Source organism: Ursus arctos, unplaced genomic scaffold (assembly GCF_023065955.2).
Source record: "Ursus arctos isolate Adak ecotype North America unplaced genomic scaffold, UrsArc2.0 scaffold_2, whole genome shotgun sequence".
NCBI classification, from domain to species: Eukaryota; Metazoa; Chordata; class Mammalia; order Carnivora; family Ursidae; genus Ursus; species Ursus arctos.
Genome location: NW_026622874.1, coordinates 83,384,994 through 83,397,354, shown reverse-complemented (window position 1 = coordinate 83,397,354; position 12,361 = coordinate 83,384,994). Strand labels below are relative to the sequence as shown.

The 12,361-nt window shown below is 46.8% G+C and overlaps 1 protein-coding gene across 1 annotated transcript; it reads left to right on the top strand.

Annotated features, from left to right (window-relative positions):
* Nucleotides 1–2,995: 2,995 nt before the first annotated feature.
* Nucleotides 2,996–12,361, top strand: NDUFAB1 (NADH:ubiquinone oxidoreductase subunit AB1). Its single transcript, XM_026515610.4, has 5 exons — nt 2,996–3,205; nt 8,971–9,087; nt 10,376–10,463; nt 11,314–11,413; nt 12,203–12,361. Exons 1-4 carry the CDS (start codon nt 3,038–3,040, stop codon nt 11,403–11,405), a joined length of 465 nt encoding a protein of 154 aa, XP_026371395.1. The 5' UTR covers nt 2,996–3,037; the 3' UTR covers nt 11,406–11,413; nt 12,203–12,361.

Here is a 12,361-nt window from a genome sequence, read left to right as displayed (position 1 = left end):
TACCCAGGGATCCTGAGAAACATCTCATCTATAACATTTTAGAGTTAAGAGAACAGTAGAGGTAAGCAGTAATTCCAGTTCAGTGATGGCTGAACAAACGCTGAGAACATACTTGAAGTAGTAGGTATGAAAATGATTACTGTGAGGCTGCGGCCCTTCAGAAGTACGCAGTCTAGCACCCGGGTGGCTCAGTTGGTGAAGCGTCTGCCTTCAGCTTAGGTCTTGATCCCAGGGTCCTGGGATTGAGCCCCATGCCGGGCTCTCTGCTCAGTGGGGAGTCTGCTTCTCCTTCTCCCCCTCCCTCTGTGTACTTGTTCTCTCTCTCAAATAAATAAATCTTTAAAAAAAAAAAAAAAAAAGGCCTTTCACAGTCTAGTGAGGGAGACCGTGACACAAAGCAATAAATTAAATACTGTGTTTTGAATTTAGAGGGTATGTTCAGAGTGCCCAAAAGATGGGCAGTTAGCCCAACATGGGGGAGTTCCAGAAAAGCTCCATGAAGGATGACAACTAGCCAAGTCTTGCAGGGTCTGTAGGTCAGAGCAGAAGCAAAGGATATTCTAGGCAGAAAAGACAGTATGGCATGAACTACAAACAACTCACTGTTGCAAGAAAATGGATCATGTTGTGGGGGGTAGAGTGAGGAATTGAGAAAGGTAGCCAGGGAGCTGGCAAAGCCTGTTAACAAACCTAGACTTTATTCTGCAGGTGTAGGGACTGCTGAAGGGTTTGCCCTTCAGTGATAAGCTCCCACTCTACCAACACAGTGAATAGTGAATTTCCAGCAGACAAGAGTGGAGGTGTGAAGATGACCAGAAGGGCCTTACCTGCGGCAAGGCCGTGCAATGAAAGACCTGAACTCGAGGGAGAGTTTTAGGAAGGAAAAAAATGAGCAGGGCTAAGTGAATGCATGATTTAGGTAGAGGAGGGAGTCTTAAATTTCTGGCTTAGTGGGTAATAGTGTCAGCAGCTGAAACAGAACACACAAGGGGGAAGACAGCTCATTCAAGTGCTTACAGAGCATCTGGTAATCGACAGTTGGATAAAGGACTCTGAAGCCCAGAGAAGAGACCAGGGCTGGATGCAGGTGGGAATAAAAGCCTCTGGAGTGCATCAGTTCTGAAAACTTGGGTTTTTAAAGTCAAGCATGGGTCAAAGAGGACCCTGGCGAACAAAGTTTAAAGGCTGAGCAAGGGAGATAGAGCCATGGAAAACCAAAAAAAGGAATGGCCAGAGATGTATTTACTGGATTTGATCATTTAAGATGTAGTGGTGAGCATTCTGCAAGGTGTGGAGTAGAATCTGGATTTGAGTGGATTAAAGAGCGAATAGGAAGTGAGGAATTAAAGGCTGAAAGCGCAGATTATTTTTTCAAGAAGCTTGACTAGGAAAGAAGGAGAAGTGTGATGTTGGGGATACATAAAAGATCAGTGGAGTAGGCCTCTGGCCTTGTTTTTAGACTAGCAGAAACTTTGGCATGTTTATGGGCTCAAGGGAAAGAGCCAGAAGAAAGCAGGAGGTCGAGGACATAGGAGAGAAGAGGGAAGTGGTCAGGCTCTTCTTGGGTGCTCCCTCTGCTGTTAATGCTGCACAGTCACATCACACGTCTGTCCCAAGGGTCTGGCCGGGAGTGCGACCATAAAGGAGCATCAGAAGCTAGTGTGTCACTGGTGGCTTAAGCAGATCTAATGGGCCCTGATCCTCGGACTCCAATCAGATTTTTTTTTGGTGCTGCTTTTCTGTAGAAATAGAAGTTTGGGGGCGCCTGGGTGGCACAGCGGTTAAGCGTCTGCCTTCGGCTCAGGGCGTGATCCCGGCGTTATGGGATCGAGCCCCACATCAGGCTCCTCTGCTATGAGCCTGCTTCTTCCTGCTTCTTCCTCTCCCACTCCCCCTGCTTGTGTTCCCTTTCTCGCTGGCTGTCTCTATCTCTGTCAAATAAATAAATAAAATCTTTAAAAAAAAAAAGAAAGAAAGAAAGAAATAGAAGTCTGCCACCCAAAATGGAGCTGGGCCATTTATTCACTGACCATTCCCAAAGAGGTGATACAATTATGCTTCCAATTGATTAATAAGCAGTGAAGTGATGGTGATGGAATCAGGATGCTAGCGAAGCCTGGTGTCAACTGTCACGGACACTCTGGTTGGCATCACCAGCAGCAGGGTGATTCCTGAGGCTCTGTGTTCCCTCCCCCAGATTGATGAAAACCTCAGCTCAGATATCACCTCCTAAGAGAGGCCTTTGGGGACCACCCTATCTAAAATAATGCCCCTCCTGTACTCCCTCACTATCCTCCTCCCTACTTTACTGTTCCTCATTGTATTTATCACTACTTCCCTGGATTTTTTGTCTTAGGGGAGGTGTTTATTTTAATTTGTTAATTTTCTACCCACTAGAATGTAAACTCTATGAGAATAGACTGCCTGGCTTGCCCACTGCTGTAGCAACTGGCACATAACAACTAGCATGTAACAGATACTCAATTTCTTAATGAATGCATAAACAAATAATTTTACAACAGTGGGATGGTACTATGCAGTCTATTTTACTTTTATTTACTTATTTTTTAAAGTTTGTTTGTTTATTTATTTATTCAGTAAGTAAGTAAGTAAGTAATCATTACACCCACCATGGGGCTTGAACTCATTACCTGGAGATCGAGAGTCACTGGCTCTTTGAGGCACCCATGCGACCCTTATATAATTTTAATACCTATGGAATAATCGCCGCGTCAAAACTTTTAAACAAATGTATGTCAGAACGTTCAGAGAATAAGTAAAAACAAGTTCCTTTCATGTGTCAATGATTAGTATTTAGGGAAAGACAAGACAGAACTAGGTTCTGGCGCTGGCAGCCTTTTGCCTCTGGCCCTAAATGGCTGGACCGCGCGCCCCGAGAGAGCAGTGCCACCAGGAGCCTCTAGGGGGCGCTATAGCCAGCGGCGTCCGGCTGCGCCGCTCTGTGCATCCTCTGCGCTGAGCGGAGAGGAAACCTGGCCGGAGGGCGCGGCGTAGTGCATCCTGGGTCGGCGTAGCCATGGCGGCTCGTGTCCTTTCCGCTTGTGTCCGCCGACTGCCCGCGGCCTTTGCGCCGCTGCTCCGGGTCCCCACGCTGGCCGCGGCCCGGCCGCTCAGCATCACCCTGTGCCCCGCGGGGGCCCGGACGAGGCCTGGGGCTCCGCAGCTAGCCTCGGTGCTCGCGCAGGTGACTCGCGGTGACTTTGCTGGGGCTTGGCAGGGGTCAGGGATCGGGGTGGGGGGGAGGGGCCAGGCAGCAGGGTCACGCCAGCCGCGGCAGGGGTGCTCGGGAGACATCTGGCTCTCCGCCCATTCCACTCCTTCACGGTGCTTGGTTGACCCCTGCTGGGAACCCAGGTGACCTAGTGCTTACGAGCTGGAGCGCAGACCTTCCAGTCAAACACCCCTGGGTTCGAATGCTGGCCGCCACTTTCCGAAACTTTGGGCAAGTCTCGTGACCTTGCTACTCTGGCTGAACGGCAAAGCTGGGGTACTAATCTCTACTTCGTGGGGGTGCAGCGAGGTTTTTAGAGCACCTAGTTGGGGTGCTTGGTAAACTCTCAAATATTGGTCTCCGTTAGTCGTAGTGATAACGACGAATACCGTGATAGTTTTTTAGGGGAAAACTGATGACTGGGTGCAAAAAGGAAGCCACACTGGCCTACAACCTTCTCCAGAGCAGTCTGCACCCAGGATTTCTCCCTGTATTGCCTTTGCCTGTTTACAGGCCTCCTGGAAGCAAAGATAGGAAAAAAATAGTATCTAGCTTTTCTGTCCGAGAAAACCTTTGTGAGGCAGAAATTCTCGTTAGGGCAGTGATTTTCAACCCTAGTTGCACATTCAAATCACCTGAGCATCTTAAAAGAGGGGAAGAATCCCTTGCCCACCCATTTTGATTTATTTCTCTGAGATGAGGCTCTGGCATGGGTTTTCATTTAAGTTCCCCAGGTGACTAAAGGGTTCAGCCAAGATCAAGAACTCCTGCCTTAAGGTAGAATAGACTGTCAAGGCCAATTTGAGAAACCCTCCAAACCTGTGAACTTAATATAATAGTGGTTTCAGTATTGAATATATGTTAGAATGAAACATAAGGATGCCCAGGCCAAATCAGTCATTATTTCTAGAATTGGGGTCTTGCTGTCTGTTTTTAGAAGTCACCAAGTGATTCTTTTGTGTGGCTAGGATTGAGATTTACTGACAATGCGATGTATTAATTCATAGGGCACTGGCCCTGTTGCCTGAATCAAAAGGTTAACAGCGTCACCATGAAGTTAAGAGTTAAGGGCATTATATAGAGTTGCCGAGACCGCTTTCCGCAGTAGGCTGAAATGCAAAGTGATTGTCCTTATTCAAAGAGCACTGATTCTCAGACTTGATTGTTACAGATCCCTTGGGTTAAAATACAGATTCTGAGAAGGGGCCTGGGAGGCTTTATTTCCAATGGTCTCCCAGAAGATTCAGCTGCTGGTGGTCCTTGGACCATGCCTTGAATAGCAGGGTACTCAGAGATGTTCCCACTACCTCTGCTTGGTTCATATACAGCAGAAGAACCATTTTATTTATATTTACAAAGTGGTTTTGACTAAGTGTTCCCATTTAACCACCTTATATCTTTTGCTGATTGAAGAGAGAGTAAACACTTGTTCATTCAAAGAAACTGAGGGACGGCTATGTGCCAGACCTTATTCTAGGTGTTGAAGGGTACAGAGATACATATAAAGGAAAGACACTAGGTAATATCTCATTGGACACTGCAGCCTCATGTTAAACTTGCCAGCTCATTCCCTGCTGCTGTGTTCCCAAGGCTGTTTGACACTGTCTTTGTTCGTTCTTTCCCTCTACTTCCCTGTTCCTGTCCTTTGGCACTTTCCAGTCCTTAAACGTTGGTAAGTTCCAAAGATCTCTCACCACACTCTCTTCCTTGTCTGTGTCTTTGCTCTTGGTTTCTGCTATTGCCTGTTTCCCAGTTACCCCAAACTTCCACCTCCAGCCCTTGCTCATTTCATCTGGACTATTGCTCACTCCACCCATTCTGTTCCATTAGATTTTTTCTCCTCAGATCCATCCACTTTGCTGACTCCAGGGCAACTAGTTCTTCATTTATATTCCAACCTTTTCCCCTCCCAAAAGGAGCTAAAGCAGTTCTGAATATAAAAATATGAGATAGTGTAAAATAGAAGGTAAGAAAAACAAGGGTAGTGGCCTAGAATGGAACCTGGAAGTTTTGTACTTGACCCAGGCAGGCCCCAGATCTGAACTGTCTCGAAGCAAGAGCACAAAGAGGACTTCCAAAGAGTTCTTTGGGGCATGGTACCCAGATGAAGGCAAAACGCTTGTACAGGGAGAGCTCGGCTATTTTGTCTGTTCGGGTGTCTACACCTCTGGGCCCTGCCTCTTGAGCCTCAGAGCCTGTGTCCCACCTTAACCTTCAGTCTCCAGCAACATGAACTCATTTCTTCCCACACAGACCCACTACACTCCTATGCGTCATTTTCTTGGCCTGGCCTTCCCTCCTTGAATATCCTTGTCCTTCCAGGGCTAACTCCAAGTTTGGTATCTCTTTCTTCCATGCCTGTCAAGGACTGAATGACAGCTCTTGTTCAGGAAGCAGCTTACAAATACGTCTGTCATGGCTCTTGCCACTTTTTTTTTTTTTTTAAGATTTTATTTATTTGAGCGAGCATGAGTAGGGGGAGGGGCACAGGGAGAAGGAGATGCAGACTTCCCGCTGAGCAGGGAGCCCAACTCAGGGCTCGATTCCAGGACCCTGAGATGATGACCTGAGCTAAAGGCAAACACTAACTGACTGAGCCAGGCGCCCTTCTTGCCACATTTTTATTACAACTTAAATAATCTATTTGGCTTGATCTTTTCCATTAGAGGTAGCGGTTAACGTTTTATTTATCTTTGTAGTTCTAAGCCACAGCACAGTGCTTGGCACAGGGGGTAGAGCTCGCAGGCTGCTGAGACAGTCCTGTGTACACAGACAAGACATAGCCACCGTGAGGACAGGTATGTGTACAGCACAGAAGAGGGACCTACCCAGCGCCCCTGGTGAGCACGGTCTCAAAGGCAGCAGTTTCTCACACACTCAGGGCAGGAGCATGTGCAGAGGGCAGGAGAGCCTGGCACTCCTGCGATTGACCCTCAGGGTGCCTGTGGAAAGGGGAGACCTGAGTTGAGGTAAAGACTTGGGCATGTTGTGAAGGGCGCTGTGGAATGTGGATGTTCTGTTTAGGCTGCAGGGAGTGAACATGAAACGAGGTTTGTTGAATAAGTGAGATCTTGCCTCCCAATCAGCCAGGCTGGGTGGCCCAGTAAACATGATGGTGAGAGGGTGGGAAGAGTCGAGGTGGGCTCTCAGGTCTCTGGCCAGAGCACCAGGTGGTGGACAAGGAATAGAGGTCTGTGAGCAGGCGTTTTGGAAGACAGATAAGGAATTTATTTCCAAACTGACATCAAGATGTCTGCTACCAGGGTGGAGCTGTCCAGGGGACAGCTGGTAGAGCTGGCCTTTAAAGCTGTCTCCTGAGCTTTAAACTGAGCTTTCTCCGTTTCCCTTCGTCAGAGATGTACCTGAGTGGAGACAGATGCATTTCAATGGACGAACTAGGTTATTGGTTTCTACTAGTTGAGAGGGTAGTCACTCTTTTCCTGTACATTGTGCCTTCTCTGATGACTGTGGGAAGTGACTTGTGTCACATAGAATTGTTAAGTGTAGATCTTGGGGAAAAACACCACCAGAAACATTGTTGACTGTCGGGGACCCTGCTGAGCTGCTTGCCTCTTCTGTGCCTCTTTTTTTTTTTTAAACCGCTGAGATCCAGGAGGAAGGAGGCAGTAAGGCCCTCCCCAGAGGCCAAGCTGGGAGGCCTGGCTCGGGATATTTTTCTCTGTCTCCGTTTCCCGTCTGTAAAATAGGACTGATGACAGAACTAAAGGAGGTGATGGTTTGTAAAGTGCCCAGCGCAGGCCGTAGTCTGACTGATGATAAGAAGTCCATCAAGACACCAGAAGGGGAGGCTTGAGAGGGAAGGAGTGGGATCAGGTGCTTTGGGGGCACACTACCGCCAGTCTCAGATCCCGATCCTCCTAGACGGCCCTCAGTAGCACTCACTGTGGATGTCCCTGTCAGTGTCCTGAGCCCTTTACATTCCCTCAGTGACGCCTCATGGCGGTGGTGCCCATTTTACAAAGAAGGAAACTGTGACATTGGAAGGGTAAGTAACTCGCCCAAGGCGACACAGCTAGTAAGAAAGCTAGTGCCGGGGTACAGATGTAGGCAGTCATACTCCAGAGTCTGGGCTGTCACCCACTAGACCTGCCTGCCCTGTGCTGAGCCCACTGTAGCCCCCCACTTTGGACTGGCCTGTGCTCTCCAGGTGGAGACCCCTTTAATTTCACCACGTGGTGCCCACTGGCCCAAGCGCGGGCACTTGCTGGTGCGGCTGGGGACAGTGCTGACCCCTAGTGGACCCCTTGGGTAGTTGTGTACCATGCGCCCTCCCCAGCTTCATCCTTCCTCTTGGGCTCTGCAGCAAAGCTCCCATGTTCTCTCTTTCTCCTTAGCAGTAACCCCCCCCCCAATACCACTTCTTGATGTGGCAGACAAGGCCTCTGTCAGATCCTTCCCCTCAAACTTCTGTCACCACCACTTAACTCATTGCTCCTCCCTCATCTCTTCCCCTTCTGCTTCATTTTATTTGTGGCGTGGAGACTTCTAGTGATTGTGGATAAGTATGCCTGGAGATGTTCCCATAGCAGAGTTCTCCTTAACCCACACTGCAGGTGGAAAGGAAAGGACACTATATACATTGAGACAAAAAAGAACAAGTGCTCTTAAACTCTGAAAGCACCTTGAAATACCTTTAGGATATCCATGAAGCTCTTCATCTAATCTCTTTATAGCTCGGTGATTAAACCTGATTTTTTTTTTTTGCAAGATAAATATTTCTTATACAGAGGTGTGTACAGGTTTGATTCATTTGGCAGTGTTTTTTATCATGATTTTCATAGACCTTTGTCGGTCTCAAGGACCTAAGCCCCAACACACAAAGCCACTTTCTATGGGGAGATGCTATAAGAACTCCAGCTTAACTTACTTAAGAACTCGAAATTTAACATCAACTTTAGAAGGTAAACAAACCAGTTCAGATTGAGGACTTCCACAGTGAGCAGAACTGTCAGACAGCTGTTTTGTTTCCTCTTGTTCTGCATTGTACCTTCCATGGCACTAAGCCTGCTGAGCTGTAAGTTGGAGCTCCTTCCATATTTGGCTGAAGAATCCATCCAACACCCTAATACCTAGTTGATTATCAAGTAGGCTAGTATCACAGACATTGGAGACACTACTCCCATCATGGCAAAAATCAGAAAGGCTCATGGTTTTGCTGGTGACAAGCGTACCCTGAAGAGAAACAGATTGGACCAGGAGGACTGCTGGGCTCCCTTGTCTGGGGTTTGGTAGCTGGCTCGTTTGTCCTGGCTGAAGTCAGGGGCCATATTAGACCTTCCCGTGTGCGGTCCTCCAGGGAGCTCTTTCCGAGTGGGCTGTCTTGACTCAGGTGTGCCAGTTAAAGGTGACAGAGCCTTACAGTGGCCAGGTGCTGCAGAAGGTGCCACAGGACACACACATCTGCAGACCCTGCACGATTTTCGAGGCAGCCAGTCTCCTGGGAGCCAGACTAGCGGCCAGAGCCGCAGCGCTGAACACAGGAGCCAGGGGAGCCAGTCCTGGCTCTGAGGGGATGGGAGGCCCATTTTTATGCTGCTGGACTGCTGGGGCTTCTGAAAATACCCAGTGTTGTGACTCTGGGTGGCCTAATGGCCACAGTCAGAATCCAAGGAGGTGGTTCTTGGAAGCGCTGAAAGCTCTGAAAGGTATCGGTAAGCTAGTGCGTTGACCCAGAGGCGTGTTTGGTTCAACGGCTCTTCCCTCCTGCCCTTTTCTAGGTTCCACGTACACAGCTGTGCCGCCAGTATAGTGACGCACCCCCTCTGACGTTAGAGGGGATCAAGGACCGTGTTCTTTATGTCTTGAAACTTTATGACAAGATTGACCCAGAAAAGGTAATTGACGTGCCTTAATGTTTTTTCTTTAAATGAGTATTTAATCAATGGTACGGAATTCAGAGGGTCCAAAAGGATATTCAGTAAAAAGTCTCCCTGACTCCCGGCCACCCGGTTCCCCTTCTGGGAGGCAGCCAGGGGAACCAGCTTCTCGAGTATCTTTCCAGAGGTACCAATACATATGCAAGGCGGTGTACTCACATATGTACGTATATGTATATTTTATGTACTGTGTGACCTTTAGCTCCTACCCTTTTATTTGTTTTTAAAGATTAGAGAGAGAGAGAGAGCGAGCACAGGCGGGGTAGGGGCAGAGGGAGAGGGGGAAGCAGACTCCCTTCTGAGCAGGGAGGACCCTGGGATCATGACCTGAGCTTACGGCCGATGTTTAACTGACTGAGCCACTGAGGTGCTCCACTCTCCTACCATTTTTAAAAAACACAAGTAGTAGAGTACTATAAACATTGTTCTGTACCTTGCTTTTTAAACTAAACCACTGGCATTTTTCTCACAGTGGTGCATAAATAGATTCCTTCTTTAATAATTGAATCTGCCGTATAGGTAGGTTAGTGGGGTTTTTTATTATTGAGGTCTAAATGACATATAACATTAGTTTCAGGGGTACAACATAATGATATTTGTATAATACCGTGAGTTGAAAAAAAAAGGGGGGGGTGCACCTGGGTGGCTCAGTCTGTTAAGTGTCCAACTCTTCATTTTAGCTCAGGTCATGATCTCAAGAGTTGTGAGATCAAGCCCCATGTCTGGCTCAGCGCTAGGGGTGCAGCCTCCTTAAGATTCTCTCCTCCATCCCCCCCAAAATTGTGAATTGATCGCAGTAAGTCTAGTTAACATCTGTCAGCACACATAACTACAGAAACTTTTTTCTTATGATGAAGACTTTTAAGATTATTCTCCTAGTAAATTCCAAATATGCAATGTAGTGTTAATTAGTATAGTTACCACATTGTACATTATATCCCCAGGATAGTTTTCCCAAGCAGTGATCAAAGATCTTAATAAAATATATAAAGTAAAATCCATCATTAGTTTTGTGTGTATTGTTAACCATTTCAAAACAAGCTTGAATAAGTTAACATATAAAGCACACCAAGTATATGCTGGCACAGGTTAAATGTAAAATGCTGGTTATCACTCTTCATATTTCAAATATGTCCTCTTTATATTAAGCATATTCTATGAATGATTGACATTGTACTTCTCTGTTCTCTCGGGAAGCAAATACTGTTATGGACTGAGTTTTGTGTTTGGCATTCCTTTCTTGCAGCTCTCGGTAAATTCCCACTTTATGAAAGACCTGGGCTTAGACAGTTTGGACCAAGTGGAAATTATCATGGCCATGGAGGATGAATTTGGTAACAGGCTAAGTCTGGGGTCTGCACAGTGTGATTCCTGATTTAGGTGGAAGAAATGCTGGGGGTCACAACTGGGATTTGAATCAAGTATATAACTAGAAATAGCACCCCTGCCCCCACGTGCTTACTGTCAGGTGAAGTCAACACTAGGGATGGTGCGCTCACCTAGAACGCACTCGGCGTGGGGCCGGCAGAGCGCCCAGTGTGGTGCCGAGGGCCGAGTGACCAGAAAAGGCCTGAGGGAGGATGGGATTTGGATGCTCTGGGTGGGGGCTCCAAGATGGGAGGCAGAACCTCACCTGTGGAGAAGCTGAGCACACCAGAGCACCCCGAATGGCCGTGCCCAGAGAAGTAACTGGGAGTGCCTGGGACACACGCACACGCACGGTTCCTGCCATGCCTCCCATGCACACTGCCAGGTTATGCTTGCTTCTCAGACAGTTGTGCACAGGAGACCTTTTAAGGGTCCATGGCTCAGTTTTTAGGTAAGTTGCCTGAAGGAAAGCCAAGGGGCTTCTGTGCTATCACTAGACAGATGAATGTGGTCATGAAAATGTTCTGGAATTAGATGATGGTGATGGTTACACAACCTGTGAATGCACTAAAAACCACTGAATTTTATACTTTAAATGGGTGAATTTTCTATCCTATGAATTACAGCTTTGAAAAAAAGAACCAGCTGTTATTAACTGTTGTCTAGAACATAACTGGCCCATAACTTAACAAATGGGATTCAGGGTTGCTGGAAAATTCTGATGTACTTGTGGGTGGTAAGGAAGCGTGAGAGGTGTTTAATTTTAAAGAATTTGTTTTTTCTATACTCATGCATTGTATACATTTTTACTTTTAGGGTTTGAAATTCCTGATACAGATGCAGAGAAGTTAATGTGTCCACAAGAAATTGTAGATTACATTGCAGATAAGAAGGATGTATATGAATAAAATATCAGGTAAGTAATTTGACTTACAGAATAATGTCCTCCCATAGAATTAACCTGTCTGTAGTTCTTCCAGTAAAGTAAGACTCTGGAAGAAATGGAAACATTGGAAATGCCTGACAGATTTTCACTGGTTATAAAACACAGGTCCTCTCTGGTTATCTGCCACTCAGAGGGGGCTGGCTTTAGTGACCATCTTTACCCTTGAGACAGGTCATGAACAGTTCATTCTTAGGTAGGACTTCCTTGATTGTCAGCACTCCTCATAAAAGCAGTCTTGTACAAAACACTGAGCAGGGTAACCCAAAAGCGGAGACCTCTACCGCCCTCGGTTTCACACCTGAAGCCAGCCCAGCCTGCTGTCCTGGAAGCTGAGATGGCCTGACTCTTAATCAGGCAGGAGAGGCCTCCTGGGTTAAAAGGCTGTACTCTAGAGTCAGCACACTTTATTCTCAGCTCTGGCCGGGTCTGTAAGTCTGGTGGTCTTGGGCAGGCCGCCTAGCCTTTAAGCCTGTTTCCTCAGTTGTAAAATGGGGATAATGATAGGACCTACCTGAGGCTTGCCTGAAGGTAAAATTCAGTAGTGTGTGCAGATTATTTAATGCAGTGCATGGTAAAGGAGCCTATCACTTCAACATTAGCTGTTGTTTTTCAGGCTCCAGTATGATCAAGTGGTTGACTTTTTTAAAATAAACATTGTATTAAGTGTCTGTAATTTTGATTACCCTGAATTGATCACCTCAGAGTCATTGAAAGTCAGTGCACCAAAAAGAAACACTGAACTAACTTTGTCTTTGCCAGATCCCCTTTTTTCACTGGAAGAAGAGTTGGAAGATGCTGACAAGTGTCTGGAAGTGAGGACGTGTTTTGGCATTATTGCTGCCTTTGAGAGAGTAATTCTGTTTAGACTCGTATTTAAATTGTCTGTTTTTTCCTTTGAAAATAAATCTATAAAGCCAA

Excerpts from the sequence above, each read along its gene's own strand:
- NDUFAB1 (XM_026515610.4), top strand. The coding sequence starts at position 3,038 with ATGGCGGCTCGTGTCCTTTCCGCTTGTGTCCGCCGACTGCCCGCGGCC. Across the intron at positions 3,206-8,970 it reads TAGCCTCGGTGCTCGCGCAG|GTTCCACGTACACAGCTGTG; the intron begins GTGACTCGCGGT and ends GCCCTTTTCTAG. Across the intron at positions 9,088-10,375 it reads ACAAGATTGACCCAGAAAAG|CTCTCGGTAAATTCCCACTT; the intron begins GTAATTGACGTG and ends CCTTTCTTGCAG.